The sequence below is a fragment of the Daphnia pulicaria genome, chromosome 9, assembly GCF_021234035.1.
Source record: "Daphnia pulicaria isolate SC F1-1A chromosome 9, SC_F0-13Bv2, whole genome shotgun sequence".
Classification (NCBI taxonomy): Eukaryota; Metazoa; Arthropoda; class Branchiopoda; order Diplostraca; family Daphniidae; genus Daphnia; species Daphnia pulicaria.
Window position 1 is genome coordinate 3993599 of NC_060921.1, and position 18436 is coordinate 4012034.

The following is an 18436-nucleotide window of genomic DNA, read 5'->3' on the forward strand; positions in this document are numbered from 1 at the left end:
TGGCGGCACGGCGTTTTATTACTTTTTTTTTGTTATTTTTAATGTTTTTCCTCTCCTCTACTCCATTTTTTATTTGTACTTTTTTAATTTATGATATGCAAATCAATATGGTAAGTTACAGTCTACAGATATAGTAAGTCAAACTCGATTCAGTAAGTAAAGTTCGGACTTCGGAACTTGAGACTAACTAGCAGAGACACCAGGTTTTATCTTAAATGGGACACGAATTTGATAATAGACGTCCTTTACGGCCAGAGGACGCCTAATACTATTTACTACACTTTTCATTTCAATTCACATTACCTGACTTGCGCCGCCTTCCTTCTCCTCTGCAGAAAAATTGGGGACTTCAGCATCCAAATTCCGCACCCGGAACTCGTGTAAACAAGATGTTTTGGATTGGATTTTAGTGATTTTACACATAACTATGAAAAAAAAAAGTTTCCATAGTTCTGCTTTTTACTAGAAGACTAGAAACTGAACAATTGTACAAAGAAAAATTATATGAAGTAATAATTCATTTTGTCATCTGTCGCAAAATTTTCAAAAAGTGAGTGAATAAAAGTCACAAAACATTTACTTCAATAACACAATAGGTCCACAAAATTGAAAAGAAAACCACAATTATCCAAGGTAGGGGGATCAATGGGATCATGTGGCTTGTCTCATTGTCCACTTGTCATCTTGCTTATTAATCAGAAGACGTGAGATCGACGAATATTTTTGCTTCTCAGAGGCTTTTAAGGGGTTGTTACTTTCTTCTTGACGCTGATGGCTCGTGCTTGGCTCTTCTTTAATTTTCATTTTCTCCACTACAAATATGGTCGGTCTGTCGAGGGCTATTGGTGCAGATTTATTGCTACAACTCGGCTCTAGCTCGATTTGCTTCATCTTGGCGTCTTCTAAGGATGCGCTGTCTTGACAAAGCGCTTGGCTCGTTTTACGTTTCAATTCAACTTCTTTGTCTGCATGATTTGCTACTGATACATTTGTGTTACTGATTTGCTGCTCTTCCTCCAATGGGGTTGTATGGGGGTCTTCGGCTTTAGAAGTAGATTCCATAGCTCTTTTCAGCTTCCTGTTTTTCCACTGGGATTCCATAGGAGTCTTGCTAGTTGGTTCTGAATGCTTTCGTTTTTTATCCCGCTCCGTTTTCTTCTCCAAGTACTTAACGTATGACTTGTGCCAGCAAGCAGCTCCTTCTTGGGGCATTTCTGCCAACAGGTCGGTGAGGGAGGTTTGAAATTCGGCACTCATGTCCGTCTTTGTGATCTCCCTTAGGGCCATACTGACATTGGAAGATGTTGGTAGACTTAACTCAAGTATGAGCGCAAGGTACCTGCCACCTGAAAATTTGGCAGACCATAAATCAAAGTTGATGATCAATATTCGTTCATGGAACAGAGAACAGGAAGTGGAAAACTCAAACCATTTAGCAAGTTAGCGCAACTTAAATTCAAAGAGATGAAATGTTTTAATCGAACAAATGAAAATGCATAAAATTAGTTTTATCAAAATTAGTGTTGTAAGAAATAAGGAAAAAAAACGACACAAGTTCATTACCTTTAATCGCAGGACAAAGTGGCGGAGTATTTTTCATACGATCCAAGTCGGAGGGTATAAGACTCCGTGATTGATCATTATAACGCTCAAATCTCCATTTCACATCAGACGGCTTCAAAACCAGAGGCCGATAAGTTGCTGAAAAGTTATATGCCAAATTTTCCAGAGCAAAATCTCTACATCAACAAAGAATGAAATAAATTAATGAATCAGATGCCATCAAGATTTTCGACGAATGTGTACGATAACAACCGGAAGCGTGTTGATTGTTCAAACCGTAAAAGCCAAAATAAGAAAAACCACTAATTTTAACCCTTAATTTAATCAAATGCTCACATGAATACTAGTGAGAAAAATCATACTTGTCGCTTATTTCGAAATCCGTCTCCGACAGCCCATCCGCTAGTAAAAGGTCTTTATACCAACCGGCAACTTCATTGACCGGATAAAGGATATTGTAACCAGGAAGCGGTAGGACAATATCGTAGATAGTGTAGTTGTGAAGGTTGTTTTTACTGACGAAATTTAGTTTCCACTGATGACGACTATTGCTGGACTCGTCATCATCTCCTGTGTAATTAGACGATAGGTTGTTGGCTTCCACTTGAACGACGTTGTCTTCGCCGCCGTCACTGACTGGAACGTAAACCAGGTCACCTGCGATTGGCTTCAATCCAAACTTGGCGATACGCTTGGAAACAACAGCGTCCCACAAAAACCTTTGATAGGCTATTATGCAAAATAACCGTATTTTAGCAGGAATCTGTTGATAATGAAAAAATTTAAACATGAATCAATTTTATTCAATAGGAAAACTTGCCGTTTCCATAGTGATGTCTGAATTATGATTATTATGTGATTTAAGATTTAACACGAATTTACGCACATCTTCCACCCAAATCGGCCGTAACGACTTATCGAATATTTGTATATCCTTGCGGACTTTCTGTGGTAATGTGTAATCAACGAGGCGAGCCAGCGGAATATTGTGAAGTTGTTTAAATTCGACGGGTAGATCTGACATCAAGGCTGAAACAGGGAGCTCTGATAATAAATGAAAAACCTAAAGAAAGAACAGGGTGCAAATCACGGTTAATACGAATCAAACCTTTACAATACACTATAGTATCTCACTGTCTGCCATTCCTGCAACAACACATTTTTCCCGATTAACTGCATTGGTGCGTTAACATAGCAATTGTTTCCATTATAATTTATGAACCCCACATTTTTCAGCGACTCTAATTTAGCCACTATATGGTGCTTGTAGCCGATAACATTCCTAAGTGCCATGATGAAACGATTACCCTGTACACATCAAGTAATTTGCACTTGTAAAATGTTTTGTTTTTCATTTAAAGAGTCTCTCACCTTCAAATGGCCCTGCTTAACCCGCTTATGGACTAAACGGAAATTTCCAACAGCAATATTTGATTGGCATTTCAATTCACGACAAAGCCTTTCCACATTAAAATTTTCATTTCTAATCGTTACCAGTTGACTGGTAATTGATCTTCTATCTTGACATCTATCTATAGTCTCCGAAGTCATAATTCTTTCCATTTTCAACCTTTAATTCGGAAAGAAATATTCTGTTAACGAAAAAGAAAAATTTTAATTGGATGAATAATACTTGGGTGTTCCATCACTAATTTTGAGTATGAGTAGCGCTTCCATCATGGTCATGTTTTCTTTACACATGACAAACTCAGTTAACTTATAAGGATTCAACCGTTTTCCAACGAGGTCTAAATATCGTCGTTTTTCTTCATATTCTTGAGTTAATGGTTATGTTAAATGAACAACTTTTCCATCAATGCTGATTTCATGTACCTGTTTATTAAACAAAACATTAAATGTGAAAAAGAAAATTAATTTACTGTATTTCTTTCCCTTTACCTGAAAATCAAAGTAGCTTTGTTTCACAATAGCCGAAAAAGCATAGTTATGGGAAACGTATTCGGTTACGGCACTCTTTAAAGAAGATTTGTTATCATTTATGCGGCGATTAATACTTTTCTGAGATTCTTCTTTTTTCTTTAAATCTTTATTTTTATTTTTGTTCTTCCTTCGATAGAACATGTTGTGAATTTGTTTCTTTTCTATTCAAGTTCTATCAAATTTTTTCCTTTGCTCCTTGGACCTTGGACCTTCACTGTTTACCTTTTTACCGGTGGGGCGTTTCAAAACAGAAAAAAAAAATCAGCTTCAAAACAAGCTTGAAATTAAAAAAAGAATATAATTGCAAATTTTACTTTGTTATCGTCGATTGGGAGTTGGTGCTAGTTAGAACAAACTCACAAGTGAAGCAAGCCGAGGATTTTGATAGGCTGTAATTTGCCACCGTCAGAACATTACATCGGATCAACGCAACAAATGTGCGAAATAAATAACTTGAAGTTTAGCAGAAAGAATTCTACGCCGCTGCCAAATTATTATTATTATTATTTTTTGTGCGCTACTGCGGAATCCAAATGCATTTGTTCTATGTAGCACCATGTATGTAGTGGTCTAATGGGTCTGGATTCGCCCTTGAAAAATGTTTTTTAGTCGAGCCATGAGAACGGACCGCAGGGACGACCCAAAAGAAAGAATTGGGATTACTTCGACCTTTTCTGTGTCCATCCCACCCCTTAAGCATCGCTTTTGCTTTCGCAATGAACAAAAAGCGTATGTTAAAAAGGAAGGTGTACCTAGGTGAAAAGCCATCTGGCTGGATAATCGCATTACGGAATCGATGAGCCACTATGAATGCGCTATTCTATTAGTATACACTGGAGTCTGGAGTTACAAAAATGATTTCTTACTCGAGTCGCAAAACAAAACAAAGAAAAAATCGGAATTCGAAAATTAATTTCTTAGTTGGTTAACGTTCTCAGTTAATCTTCTTTATTTGAAAGAAATCTTCGTCAACACGAGGCATTGATACGATAATTGAACAACGCATTTGACTTTAAAAGGCAACTTGAAGTGAACTGGAGTAAACTGTCTAATCGAACATAGCAAATGATATCTCTGGATAACCGTGCTGGATTCTCAACCGAGCACATGCGAAAATACTTTAACACACAAAGAAAATGGTTGGCATAAATGCGGACTCAAACAATCATCATCGGTCCGCAAAATGACCATAGGTAAAATAAGACGGGAAAGGACTTCAACAACAATGAGATGCGCAACGAGTCAGCATTTAACAGTTTGCACATCAATTTCTAAAAAAAAAAACGAGGAATGTGGAAACTTCACCGTTTTTTGTAAAATTTCACGCGAAATGATTGGCTATTTCTATTCTTGGTTAACTTCAGGCATTTAAATTGCTTACTTGATCTTTGCTGAACATAATCATTAAGTTGTTGTGTTCAACTTAAATCGCACAGCTTCATCAATCGCTTACCCCGGGTTGTCATCGATGCTTCGCTTGATGATGTGATCTCGCTGGCGTCGACAGTTTCGTGAATTCTAGGCTTTTTCTTCCGGGATCCCTCGGAGTCTGAGGACTTCAAACTTGCTTGTGAAGAATGTTGGATGGGATCGTTTTGTTTCCCCAACACTGCACTGTTGTCTACCTTCATGATTTCTCTAACGACCATGGAGGCGTAAGATGACGGCGGTAGGTTGAATTCGAGAATAAGACCGAGATAATTAATATCATCACCTGAATAGAAAACTGGTTAGTCCTAGTAAAAATGTAGTAGTATCGCACAGGGAAAGTGTACTTCAGTGTGGAAAGAAAAAACATACTGAATTATACTTCGCGGAATATGGAAGACTGCGAATATTTGCCAGAGCTTTATTAAGAATGATTAATTAAGATGGAGAAAATAAGAAGCTTACCCGTTTCCAAATCCGTGAGAGCTGAAGCATTAGATCTCAATCCAATGCCGGAACCAACTTGACTAACAAGGCATTCAGCGTCTTTGACATTTTCTGCAACACGTTAACACACAATTTACAATTATACGATTTACAATTGCAACACCTTACGAAATTAAATGCATTCATTTGTAAGTACTGTTGGTAGGATGAAATGTTTTACCTTTGCGATGAACCTTCTTGGGTGTAAAATTTTCCTTTAGATCCAATGTCTCTTCCATCTTTATATCCGATTGCTTTTTTCCTGTAAAAGCCCAGAAAAATTACGATTACACATTCCCATAAAATAATAATATAAACGATATAACGCACCGTATGTTTTAAGAGGCTTCGGGCTTAGACAAGATTCCACGTATGTTTCAAGTGATCGGAGAGTCAGCGGTTGAAGAGCTTCCAAATCTAGTACAACTTCATCAGGATCCCAACCAGCTAACTCTGGCTCAAGTGAACGGAAAATATGGACTACTCGGCCAAGCTTTTTACCTATCAATCAAAATGTTTGGTGATAAATCCCCCGAAAAAGACGGACAAAGGAAAAATATCCAGACCTGGAATCATTCGGATGTTAGAACTCAATTGTTTTTTTTCGTCGTACGACATTGGTTTGGCGTCGCGTCTATCGTCTTCCGAATCACTTGAAGGAGAAAGAACGGGTTCCTTCTTAACTGGCTCTGGTGACTTCAAGGTTTTTGGCATTGGGGAATTCTTTTGTTTTAGTTGACCACTCCTAGTAATCCTCTACAAAATCACGTGAAATGTAATAAGACTTACACAAATTTGAAGGTGTTGATCTATTACCTTTTCCTGGTCCGTTTGCTCCTCTGCGGGATTATTTTGATTCAGCAATGTGCAGTAAGCAACAAGATAATGGTCACCACAAATAAAACAACAGCAACCATAAGGACAATATTAAGAAAAGTTAATTAACGTCTATCTATATCTGTGGCTTTCATCACATTCTTAAACTCTTATCCTATATGACACTCGGAATTCGATGAAATATTCCTTCATCACGCGCTATATTTAACCAGAAACAAAAATAGCGACCCATTGGGCTAGAGTGATAGTACCTGTCACTGCCGTGTGTAGGAACTGAGTCTTTTCCAGTCGATCCAAATCAGATAATATAAGCCTCTCCGTTGGATTACTGTACCATAAAAATCTCCAGTTGAAATCAGAAGGCTTCAAAATCAGGTTACGGTACGCTCCAGAAAGGCTATGATTCCTGAAACAAGAAGATAGTTCTTATAAAAAGATTTGGGCAAGTACTCGTAATTCAATACTTGGCGCTTCTTTCGAAATCCACCTCCGACAGCCCATCCGCTAGTAGAAGATCTTTATACCAATCGGCAACCTCGTTGTCAGGATAAGTTACATCGTAACCCGGAAGCGGTAACACAACATCGGCTATTGTGTAGTTCAGGATGTTGTTTTTGTCGATGGACACGATTGTTTGATTACTGCATTCCGATTGGTTACTGGAATTGCTGTCATCATTGCCCATTTCTTGCAGTTCGTCAACGCTTCGAGCATGAACTAAATCGCCTAGAATCGGCTTTACACCAAATTCTGCAATACGCTTAGAAACGATACTGTTCCAGATGAAACTTTGATAGGCGTGAATATAAGAAAGCCGCATTTCAAAGGGGATCTGATTAGAACACAAAAAATATTAAATATATAAAACGTTTAACATGTAGATAGACGTACGGTATTCAAAGCGCCAACGAGATCTCCACCATGATTCTTCATGTAAGATAAGAGCTGGGTTTCCATTGAGTGCAAGTGTTCATGCCCCTTGAATACCTCTGCAATCAAATCGATAGCCTGCAAGAAACAGCGAAATGAGAACGAGTTGGTAGTAAAAGGTATTTATCTCTTACTTCTTTCCACTGGTTTAATAATAGTTGTTTTCCAATTAAGTGAGTCCTTGTTCCAAAACATTCAGTTCCATAATAATTTATAAAACCGTATTCTTTCAGTGACTTGAGATTAGAATCAATTTGAATCTTATCACCGTTAACATTCCTCAATGCAATGACGAAACGATTACCCTTGACATCGAAAGAGTGTTCCAAAAATTAAAGTTATTGTATATATGTGTGAAGAAAAACATTTGTTACCTTCAGACTTCCTTGTTGGACTGGTTTGTCGGTAAAGGTAAAATTTCCGAAAGCTAACTTGGACTCTGATTTCAAATCGCATTTCATTTTCGTTGGATCTAAATTCTTATTAGCAGTTACGAGCTGACTAGTGATTGTTCCTTTTTCATGTGTTGAAAAGGCAGTCATGAATTCCGGTGAATGTATCCTAATTTAAACAGAAAAACATCACGTAATAACGCGTAAGAAAACAACAAGGAGAATAAGCACGGAAATCGCCATATCGTTATCGTTATCATACTTATTTTTCTTGGCGATTTTGGCAAGTACAAAATTTGCATCAACTGTTTCTTGATTTTCCATGTACAATACAAATTCAGTGTATGAAGATACATGTGGTACTGCATTATCTTTGGACTTTCTTCTCACTGAAAGTCTTTCTTTTTTCTGTTCAGGGTTCAGCTGACCGAGATCTGTTAAATGGACAATTTTCCCATCCATGCTAATTTCATGAACCTAGTATATTGAATATTGAAAGATAACAATATTTTAGTACAAAAATAGCAGCTGCCTACCTGGAAATCTGAATAACATTGCTTCAAATGAGCTGAAAATGGTTTTCCTTTTTTGGCGTATTCTTGTATACCAACTTGAGCTTCCGTCACTGGGCCTAGTACATTTTCATGATGGATTGTCTGATGGTTTTCTTTCTTTTTAGAAGCAGCTAAAGCCTTTTTATGTTTGTTTCGTTTTGCCATGGCTTTTAAGTAATATGATTCTAGATGGTTTTCATCGCTATGAAGTTATAGAATAACTTTGCTGGCTTTGACTACTTCACTTTTCGAATTCTCTTGATAATTCGAAAGACTTCAATCCTTTTTCAATTGAACTATCCTAGAATTTCATATAGTTACTTAACAAACAGAGAAAACGAGAAATATTAGTGCTGCCGACATTGATTGACCATGCTTTCTGATTTCACTATACGCTAACGCTAGCCAGAACGCCTAAAGAATTTCTAACAACTAAAACAATGAAACGATGAATCCTAAATTTGATAGGAGAGTCTAGAAAAGTAAACTACTTAGATAATTTTTATCATAAAAGGAGACGAGCTTATAACATTTTCACGACATGAAATCGTCGTTTTCAAAAAGTTACTCAGCTCAGCTCAGCAAGTCAGCATCGGCGTTGCCAGTTTGGTTTTTCGAATTTCGATGACGAACACGTGTTTTCATAGCAGACGGCATTTTAGAATATCATTAACAGCATCTCGATAGCAATGGCAGAAGCCGGGGATAAATCAATTTGTTATGATATCTTACAATTTCAAGTATGATTTTAATAACATTAGTTTTTTCGTCTATTTTTTTTAACTAAGCGGTTTGTATGGCTTAATTCAAATTTTTGTTTTTCAGTATTAAAATCATAACAAAAAGCCAGCCAACACTAATGTCAACTTAAAACTGTTATGTCATCACTTTGTTTGTGTTACAAATATCAAAAGTGGTCAAATCCAATTATTTTACAAGAAATTTATTGCCAATGCTTAAGTTTCTATGTTTAAAAAAAGTTTTTTTTGTTTCTCCTACTAATAAGATTGTATTACACAGGAAACCCTCAGAAGGATGAGGACGTTGGACGATAAGATCATTTACACCTTCAATACATCAATGCCAACAGACTCTTTTAAAGGGCAGTTCAATGCATCAGCTACTTGCAAGCATTTACACGATGAGGTATAACATTATGTTGTGCATCACAGGCAACTTTTTATTTGATTTCATTATTTGTGACATAATGAACGCTTACTTAAATTTGATTCTGCCTTTCAGTTACAGAGTAATTATACCAGTAGGGAGCAAAAAATCAAGCAGTGCATTGACGTGTTGGCCAGCGAGGTTCGTTCGCTTAAACAGGAAAAAGACTCGCGTCCCGACAATATTCAATTGCTCAAACACTTAAGGAGGGAACAGACTTCCCTTCGCCTTCTACAAACCGAACTCGGAGTGGAGGAAGTCATCAAAGAAAGAACAATGAAGGTCTTTCACGAACATTGCCGCAATTATTATAAGCTTCCCGATGCCTCATCATAGTTTAAGAAGACATTATAAAATCAGTTAGTCCAAAAATAAAATTTTTTTTCGTAAAACAATGCGATCATAATTTAATAACTTCTTATCGTGTCTATTGATTTTCAGTTATATTGGGTTTTTTGAGGAACTTTCAATTCTGGGCTCAGGTTTGAAATCTTTTTGGAAACTCAGTCGAGTATTATTGACCTCATTTTCCCTCCAAAATATCCTGTTTGTAGAATTGCAAATGGTTCTCGTCTGCTGGTTGAGCTGTTGACAATTTCTTCATATCGCGAGAGTTCGCATTTCAATAACAAAAGCTCGTACGTAAGAAGCTATAAAGTTTCAAGTTTTAAAAAAGCTGTCGATTCAGCAATTGACCAGAATGCGCGTCACAACGTGTTTTTCAAAAAATATTTCAACATAATTAATGATTTCTTCTCAACTTTAACTGTATTTAGAATACAACACAATACGGACAGAATGCAAATTCAAAAGTAGAGGGCCAATTAATGAGAGGACTCAATACTACATACCGATCACATCATCATACAACGTTGAATTTCCAGGCCAAGTGTTAAGAACAAACTATCAAAGACAAAACAATTGGTCCGTATACATTACACCATTATTTAATTATTTTTTTTTAGATTTTTGACTTTTTTGTTGTTTTTTTTTTGTTTTTTTTTGCTATGGACATTATTTATATTAATCACTGAAGATCGTTTAATGATGATCGTTTTGAATAGGATCGTATTTGTGAGCCTCGTTGTATCGTCGGTGCCATTCGGCGTTGTATTCGTTGATGTTTTCTCCGCGATGGGCGGCGTTCTTGCCGCTGATGACCATCAGGAAAGAGCCGAAGATGGCAGCTCCGGCAACGATCAAATTCACCTTGATCCGGAAGTGGCTGCGAGCGTTCTCAATCATTGCGTTCCTGTTAGGTGCCAATAATGAATTCAAATCAATTGATTAATTAACCTATCCAATATTAATTATAGGTTTATAGAACTTACGAGACGAGAGAAGGAACTTCGGAGGTCTTCTTGAACTGGCCACTCCAGACGAGCAATCGCTGCTCAAAGGGGCTGACTTTGTGGGCAATTTGACCTTAATAATTCACACACAAATGTATAAGCACCGGCTCAACATTTAAATCGTGAATTAAAAGAACTTACCAAGTTGGGAGACGGGCGAAATGTATCGGGCAGAGTCGGACATGAGGCGCTTAGCAACAATGCTTGTCTTGGTGAGTTGAGATGCCATTTTGATGATGGAACTGAACGTTTTAAATTTTTTTTAAATATTATTTCACTTTTGATTTACAATTGTACTATTTGATCTATTCAGTTTGTCGTCGGAAGAGGAGAAAGTTCAAACAATACCTTTTTTTGAAAAAACGTTGGGAAATAACTTTCAAAAAAGAGAGTTTGAAGATGCAATAGAATTGCTTTGCGTTTGAGCTGGTTGGAGCTGAGAGACAGTTTGATTCGAATGAGCGAAGGGGCCGTCTTTTTATACGCCGAGTCGGTCCCATGTTGAGAATGGAGGTGGAAACGGGTGGATGGGGAGGGGGCCGCCACATGGATAGGCGAAGAAGGAAGCAAAACAGAAAGTCCCAAACATGGGAGGCGTTCCACAACAACAATAAGGGACTCGACTAAAAAACTTCAATGGTAAATAGACGAACGAAGGGAGAGAGGTGGTAGATTGGTCACGTACGCCATTCTCTGCCATGTGCTTTGCCATGAAAACACATTGACATTATCTAACTCTTATTTTTCTTCTCTCCTACGTAATAGCAATACTATACTCGACGAGTGTCTACGTGTCCGGCCACATATCTAATAGATGCGTGCGGAACCTTGTCGGAAGATAGCTAGCAAAACAAACGGATAGACGGACGACCGTTGTGTCATCAGAAATATAGGTTGCCTGAGATAAGCGTTCGATTTGTTTGTCAACGACAGATCGAGGACGAAACTCTCAACCTCGGAAGTGGACGGCACTTGGAAATTTTATTTCAAGGCCCACAATTGTAAACTAAAAACATTTTTATATATATAAATAGAATATCAAAACTGTGTGAAGGCCCTTTGAATTTAAAGAAATATTTAACTTTGTCCTTTAAGTAACTTTCTTTCCTCATATAGAAATAATTCATGAGTACAGCGCGGATGGGCACGTGGGTATCAGCAGGGTATAACCAACCGTTGGACCCTTCAAATAAAACACGGAGGGGTGGAATCGAATTAAAAAGTAGGCCTAGGTGCTGCGCACTAACCTACACAACCACCCGCATTGTGTGTGAGTGAGAGAGAGATCGATAACCTTTCCGTCTGACCTACATAAACTACGTTTTATATTATAGGCTCATTGTCTGGATGTACTAGAGACGGCCTACCTTTGTCCGTCATGTCGTCCCGTCAAGTGAAAAATAGAAACGAGTTACCGCTGGAATCTCCTACCAGATAATTTCAGGTATTAGAATTAATAGTCTCGAGAGCTAATTAATTATTCCCAAAGTGTACTTCATTTGCATATCCGAAAAAATCAATTCTAAAATAAGTTGGGGAAATCCATTTTTCTTTGCCCTTCGTTCATCTTATCATTAAGTTCCACAACCGGATCGAGTAACATTCGAGAAACCAAAATTGTTATTGTTGTTGTTGTTTTGAAAACCACGCGAAAACCTGTTTCTGTTTACATCCAACCGTTCGCCGAATCGCTGAAAGCCGCCGAGGGCTCTTTCGTTACACACGTGTTGCGTGCATGTGATGGAAGAACTGCGCAGTATATTTTGCCGGCACGACGAACTCAACGAACCTCCCGGGAGAGCAACAGCGCGCAGAAACCACCGACTAGAATTATCAAAATGCACATGGCAACCGAAATTGTTATCACCATTTAAGGCACGTTGATTCTTAAATTTGTTTATAAAAGAAGAAGAATTCGATGTGAATAATCTGAGAACAAAAACAAAATAGCCGATGAAGGACAAACGGTACGTGGCCTCGACCAGAAGAAGAAGAAGAAGGGAGTCGTCGGCAGCGTGAGTGTTTTGTTTGTATACAAATTCACCGTGCCCAGCAGTACATTTATAATGGCTCCAATAGGAAACCAGTTTTTCAGATGGCCTACGTGCTGTTTGAAACGTTCGCCCAGCAACAGAGAGAAAGATACACGCCGTACAGTGCGTCGCGGTTGCTGCTGGCCTTATCGAAGACCGAAACAACAACTCACTGCACCCAGACTGACTGATGTTTTCAATTTCTCTCTTCCCACCGGCATTCATCAGTTCGTTCCCTCTTTGCTCCACTTTTCTACACATTGGGCAGAGAAAAAAGCTCATGCTCTTTCGTGAAGCCGAAACATTGTCACTCTTGTACAACCGCCGATAAGAGTCAACATCTGTTGGTGGGTTGGGGATGTCTATAGGGGGAAATTCTATAGGCCTCCAGCTGAGGGTATTTTTGAAATGTGTAAAAGTCATTTTCCAACCACGACCTACTTCTTTTTTTTCCGTTGTGCACTGAGAAGAAGAAGCCGAGCTCCAGCAAAGGAGAAAATAGAATGTAGAGGGTTGCTTGAACTGCTGCAGTCGGCCTAAATCACGAACTCATTATATTTGTCTCTCCCCCCTACCATTTCTTTTGCCAAGGGAAACTTTTTGAAGGAGCTATAGGAAAACAAACTGGCAGAGACCTCGAGGTCTTTCAACCTGTCCTTTGACACGCGTTCCTCATCTTGACATGTTTCTCCTAGTAACAGCAGTAGCAGCTATAGCCGGACAGGCTACTATATCAGAATACCAACAACTCTACACAGTTGGCAAGGTAGATCGCTCCTATACAAACAAACAAATAACTCTGATTTTCCTTTTCTTCCTTTTTTTTAAAAAATGTGAATCAAAAGATAAGAAAATGGTCTCCCTTAAAGCGGCTGTGATATTTATTTACTCTTGTAATCTTTTTTTAAATAAATAATCTGCCGGGTGTATCACATGTAACGGGCGGCACAGGATATTCCATTTGTTTCCACGGTTCTCACAGTGTGTGTATCCGAGTGTACGTGTTGTTTGTAAACACAACTTTGAACCCCCCAGCACCAATCACGCGATAATATGCATGCGTGTAGAGTCCCCATCATTTAAGGATTTCTGTAACGTAATAAAAATATATTGCCATTAGATTTGAGGTTATTTCAATGTTTTATTCTACGATGACGCATATGAATATCAAATGGAACAAAAAAAGGAGGGGCTGTGTTCTGTTTGCCAGTTGTTGTTGTTGTTTTCGTTTGGGGTTTCGTTCCCAGTTTCACCTGGGGACGACGCGCGGTTTCAGGTTTTCCCGTACGCAGCTGCGCTCAGACGTGCGTGTCAAACTTATTTTGGAGACAGCTCAGCTTTATAAGGTGACTCTCGAGTTTGTGTGTATCTCCTACCAAATTTGTTATTCAAAATAAATAACGTTTCCGTCGGGATTCTTCATTTCAACCCCAAATCAAATTTGACTTTCCCTCGACGCAGATGAACGACGCACTAAATAAATAATAAAAATAATAACAAGGCACTTTGTTTTGTTCAGTTTTTTTCAGTTTTATTATTGGGTTTTGTCATTTTCTATGTACAAATTAATTATTCAAAAAGGTTTCGGTCGGGATTCCCCCCCCCCCCTTGAACGCCAATAACCAAAATTGATGTAACAATGTACAACCCCAAAATAATGCGGAATAATTGAATTAAATAAACGTAGTTGACCCGAAATGTTCACCAATAAGAAATAAAGGACCGGCTCTCGTGCGGTCCATTATGGCGCAGTCGCGTGACTGGTTCAAAAACTAAAACCTTCGACACTGCCATAAATGACCACCGCACCAACATCCCCTCCCCTACAATTTGTCGTGAATAGAATAGTATATTTTTTATAAAACCAAAGTGAATAACAGAGAAACGACTACATCTGCCCGATTACATCACACAGTATACGACTAAACGAAAGTTATTTAACCACAGCAGTGAAAGTCACGTTTTTTATTCACGTGCGTCGTAGTAGTATAGATACAATAGACTCCCGGACCTGCGGGATTTTACGTCTACTGCTTCTGCTATAAACACATTTCTTGTTGATGATGGCGTCCTAAAAAAATCGCCTAAGGCGGTCTGGGGGGGGATACAAAATATAGTCGGTTACCACATAATACATACAACGCAACTGCGCAGCAGTCTCAGCAACATTTAGTTGTTGTTGTTGTTGACGGTGTGTGGGGTGATGGTGGTGTACGTGGTTGGCCCAGCACTGCCCAGCCCTGCACGTCTAGAGTGTCGGTGACTTTCTTATATGTGCACTCACTGTACAAATCCTCCAGTATCTGTACATTTGCCTGGAGGGCGAATTCAGGTGTGCGTGAACAACACATTATCCAAACAGGATATGCGAATGATAGACGAATAGGCGGTGGCCAAACGAGTTTTCTTATTGGTCTTATATTTTTCTTTTGCTAAAAAGTTTTGATTTTTTAAGGAGCCGTTGACTTTATTCGCCGTAGATGCGCATCTCATTAATTTTGGTTTGGTTTCTTATTTATCAACCTGAACGTTCGGTTAGCAACGAACGAACGAAGAAGTATGTTTGTGGCTTTTTTCACGGACAAATGACCGGTGTATATCTGGTCTAATATAACACACCCAAGAAAGAGACAAATTCTTTTCTGTTTAATTTTCTACGGTATTAGTTGCTAGGCCAACTCTCGACTAGACGTAAAGGGAGCGGTTTGGGAACCACTCCCAATATAATCATGTCAATCTCGTTTTTATATGTGGGGGGTATAGAGAGACGCGGGAGAAATAAAAAAAAAAAAAATAAAAACTTGTTTACGTTCGTTGGGTATAAAATGTACATAATCAAACGTCTGTTTGGCTCATGTGAGCTGTATAGTGCTGGCGGCTGAAATTCCAAACGGACGACGGGATATGTAAATGCGCGTTGCCAAATCCGCCAACTGTTATTACATCATCGACAACGGATGAAAACATTAAACATTTACTCGATAAGATGTTATCGGCTGAAATAGTTGTCATCTTGATAATGATTTTGTAATTTTCTAGAGTGCGTCAAAGTGTTGTGCTTCAAACCACGTAGGCTGTATACAAAATAAAGTAGCAACTCATGCGTGAACTTGAACTTTCAACTGTTTATTTCAGATAATACGAAATCTTTCCTTGGAACAAAAAATTTAAAGAGTCAAATGAGAGGACTCTCTAGTCTACGAAATAATACCACAACACAGATCGTTGATTAATCACTATTTAAAAAATAATTGGCAGAAGCAAATGAAGAACAAATTTGAGCGGCTAAAATTCTAGGCTGGAATGGGGGGGGGGGGCTATATAGCGATACACTATCACCAGTCACGACATCTAACAGTCAATTCATTGTCAACGTCCTCTTTTTTACAATTTCCGCTTGTTTATAAAAAATTTTTCCGCGTTATTAACCGCGTTAATAATAATATCAATTTAATGGGTGGGGTCGAACTTATGAGCCTCGTTGTATCGTCGGTGCCATTCGGCGTTGTAGTCGTTGATGTTTTCACCGCGATGGGCGGCATTCTTGCCGCTGATGACCATGGCGAACGAGCCCACCACGGCGATTCCGGCGATGATTAGATTGACACGAATCCGGTAGTGATTGCGGGCCCTTTCCATCGTGTCGCGTCTAATTTAAATTTCACGAGAAATTAACGGCGTGAAAACGTGATAATAATTCAATGATAGTAGTACACTTACGAGACGAGAGATGGAACATCTGTGATCTTTTTGAATTGCCCGCTCCACACCAGCAATCGCTGCTCGAACGGACTGACTTTGTGACTGATTTGACCTATATGATTTGACATCAATTCAATTCTATTTCTCCTGTAATTTTAAATGACTTAATTAAAAATCACTTACTTAGAGCTGAGACCGGTGAAATGTATCTGGAAGATTCGCTGCCAGATGCTGACGACATCAGACGCTTGGCAACAATACTTTTCATCATTTTATTGGACGCCATTATTATTATTCTGAATTTTTTTAAAAAACCAGGAAAAATCAAAATTTAAAACCCAATCAACTTAAATGTATTACGTATATTCTGCTGAGAATCTAGATGGGAGATGGCACGTATAAACTGTTAGTTGCGCTGGTGAGGAATTGTTTGATTTGAAAAAGCCAAGCGCTCCGGCTTTTTATACCGCGGTTGACTGGTCAGAGGGTCGTGTTGCATTGGAAAACCTCGCCAAAGTTGAATATGGCTATGCTGGTGAGAGGTGGGGACAACAACAACAGTTTGACTTTGTCTGTCTGTCTCTGTGCTGTGTGTTTCCTACGACGACAAATAATGCGCAAATAATTCCGGGGGAAATAGCAACATGGCGGGATTGTTTTGCTCGATAGCTTTTTTTGGCACACTTGTATTCTTTTTGGCCATTACTAACCGGGCAATATAGACGACAACTTGGACACGTAGACTGGTTAACTGCGCATCCGTTTGTGGGTTGCAAACCCAAACAAAAAACAAACAAATTTCAGCCAAATCGCAAAAACAATTTCTGACGGTCGTCTAACATTTTTATGATCAAATCTGTCAGCCAGATGACAACCTTACCATGTGATGACGTCTTTTTATATTCTTGTGGAAACGCACAAAATATGTCTATAAACCCAGTGACCCTTAAAAAATATTATCTGATCCTTGGGAATATAAGCTTTGGATGGAAAATGTTGGCGGATAATTTGGTTGCCAAGTGAGGGGATAGCGGATCAGTTGCAGATTAATGCCTTGAGGTCATTTGCTATTACGCGCATACCTTGGACCGCGAGTTTCTAGCGTGTACAAAAATCAGCGGCGGTGACCTAGAGACTGAGCTGAATATCAAACATCTCAATGCGCAACACATTAATCAGCCAAAACGTCAGACCGATATGTGCGCTTTTAGCGTGAATGAAATCAATACACTCCCGTGCAGAGAACAAGGGCGTGAAGGTTGGCATTAAATGAGAATGATGAACAATTTAATTAAACAGACCACACACAGCCGGTAGCGACAAGAAATTTGTCGACAAGCGGTGATGTAAAAAATTAATAATAACTCTGATTATAAAAGGTGAAAGCTGCGCATTGTTATATTATATTCGGTTTGTTCTTGTTACTGGCAATTGAAAGTAGGCCATCAGAATTGATATAGAAGAGTTCAATAACCTTATAGAATTTTCATTCAATTAGTTGACTTTGAAAAAATATATAACTTTCTAAACCTGTTGTCCTTATAGCTTTCTTCCGACTGAATTAGTAGATTTGTTTTTTAAATTTGCAGACCTACTATTCAAATTTTGCGGTTGGAAATTTAATGGAGCGGGAAATCGTTAAGAAAAAGGAACTTTTTGAGAACCTTTTCAGTTTTAAAAATAAATGTCGCCCATTATTATGCGGATGTAATAAGCGGTTGTCGTGAGTGACATTCATTTGAGGAAGATAAGTTTCTAGTCAGCAAATTTTGTCGACGAATATCTTCCACATGGGATAGAAGTCACGACGTCACTCAGAGAAATCGACCTCAATCTTTTGACCATTGACCAATGTGCGTGTACAAATGCGATTTTATGCCAATTGCTCAATCATTTTCAAACCCGGCGGCCTTCTATACGCAAACATCACCAGATCAAATATAGACACTGCTGGAGAATCCAAATTCAAAACATTCAAAAATCGCTCAAGGAGAAATGATATGCGAAATCATTTGAAAATGGTGCAACCAATAGCCGACCAAGTACATAAT

General features: G+C 38.5%; 6 protein-coding genes and 1 long non-coding RNA gene across 12 annotated transcripts in view; 2 read left to right on the top strand and 5 right to left on the bottom strand.

Annotated features, from left to right (window-relative positions):
• Positions 1–18436, bottom strand: part of LOC124313083 (dipeptidase 1-like) — a 1013891-nt gene that overhangs the window by 666225 nt on the left and 329230 nt on the right. The window lies entirely within an intron of this gene.
• Positions 483–3872, bottom strand: LOC124312945 (pseudouridylate synthase 7 homolog). Its single transcript, XM_046777549.1, has 9 exons — positions 3819–3872; positions 3463–3726; positions 3197–3396; positions 2935–3133; positions 2698–2871; positions 2384–2626; positions 1926–2326; positions 1564–1739; positions 483–1346 (listed from the first exon to the last, which is right to left on the bottom strand). Exons 3-9 carry the CDS (start codon positions 3262–3264, stop codon positions 652–654), a joined length of 1956 nt encoding a protein of 651 aa, XP_046633505.1. The 5' UTR covers positions 3265–3396; positions 3463–3726; positions 3819–3872; the 3' UTR covers positions 483–651.
• LOC124312900 lies at positions 4436–8721 on the bottom strand. 3 transcript variants are annotated; one of them, XM_046777454.1, is made up of 14 exons: positions 8114–8721; positions 7840–8054; positions 7560–7746; positions 7320–7490; positions 7147–7263; positions 6720–7087; positions 6507–6661; positions 6235–6257; positions 5985–6174; positions 5749–5919; positions 5600–5680; positions 5398–5496; positions 4886–5218; positions 4436–4775 (listed from the first exon to the last, which is right to left on the bottom strand). In XM_046777454.1, the coding sequence occupies exons 1-13, from the start codon at positions 8294–8296 to the stop codon at positions 4923–4925; spliced, it is 2256 nt and encodes a 751-aa protein (XP_046633410.1). In that variant the 5' UTR covers positions 8297–8721; the 3' UTR covers positions 4436–4775; positions 4886–4922. The 3 variants fall into 3 exon arrangements, with proteins under 3 accessions (XP_046633410.1, XP_046633411.1, XP_046633409.1); XM_046777455.1 differs by having other exon boundaries at positions 4436–5218; positions 5398–5490; XM_046777453.1 differs by having other exon boundaries at positions 4436–5218.
• On the top strand, positions 8765–10204 carry LOC124313457 (protein MIX23-like). 2 transcript variants are annotated; one of them, XM_046778400.1, is made up of 4 exons: positions 8765–8871; positions 9152–9277; positions 9374–9657; positions 9740–10204. In XM_046778400.1, the coding sequence occupies exons 1-3, from the start codon at positions 8821–8823 to the stop codon at positions 9632–9634; spliced, it is 438 nt and encodes a 145-aa protein (XP_046634356.1). In that variant the 5' UTR covers positions 8765–8820; the 3' UTR covers positions 9635–9657; positions 9740–10204. The 2 variants fall into 2 exon arrangements, with proteins under 2 accessions (XP_046634356.1, XP_046634355.1); XM_046778399.1 differs by lacking the exon at positions 9740–10204 and having other exon boundaries at positions 9374–9708.
• Positions 10048–11165, bottom strand: LOC124313372. The gene is made up of 4 exons (XM_046778276.1): positions 10999–11165; positions 10792–10892; positions 10630–10723; positions 10048–10550 (listed from the first exon to the last, which is right to left on the bottom strand). The coding sequence occupies exons 1-4, from the start codon at positions 11148–11150 to the stop codon at positions 10340–10342; spliced, it is 558 nt and encodes a 185-aa protein (XP_046634232.1). The 5' UTR covers positions 11151–11165; the 3' UTR covers positions 10048–10339.
• Positions 11166–14100, top strand: LOC124313608. 2 transcript variants are annotated; one of them, XR_006910874.1, is made up of 7 exons: positions 11166–11289; positions 11416–11651; positions 11767–11920; positions 12009–12094; positions 12230–12665; positions 12730–13449; positions 13529–14100. It is a non-coding gene; the product is annotated as an uncharacterized LOC124313608 (long non-coding RNA). The 2 variants fall into 2 exon arrangements; XR_006910875.1 differs by having other exon boundaries at positions 11985–12094; positions 12183–12665; positions 12730–13804.
• On the bottom strand, positions 15794–16875 carry LOC124313479 (UPF0389 protein GA21628-like). Of its 2 annotated transcripts, none has more exons than XM_046778427.1 (4): positions 16747–16875; positions 16569–16683; positions 16404–16497; positions 15794–16332 (listed from the first exon to the last, which is right to left on the bottom strand). In XM_046778427.1, exons 2-4 carry the CDS (start codon positions 16669–16671, stop codon positions 16134–16136), a joined length of 396 nt encoding a protein of 131 aa, XP_046634383.1. In that variant the 5' UTR covers positions 16672–16683; positions 16747–16875; the 3' UTR covers positions 15794–16133. The 2 variants fall into 2 exon arrangements, with proteins under 2 accessions (XP_046634383.1, XP_046634384.1); XM_046778428.1 differs by having other exon boundaries at positions 16569–16681; positions 16750–16864.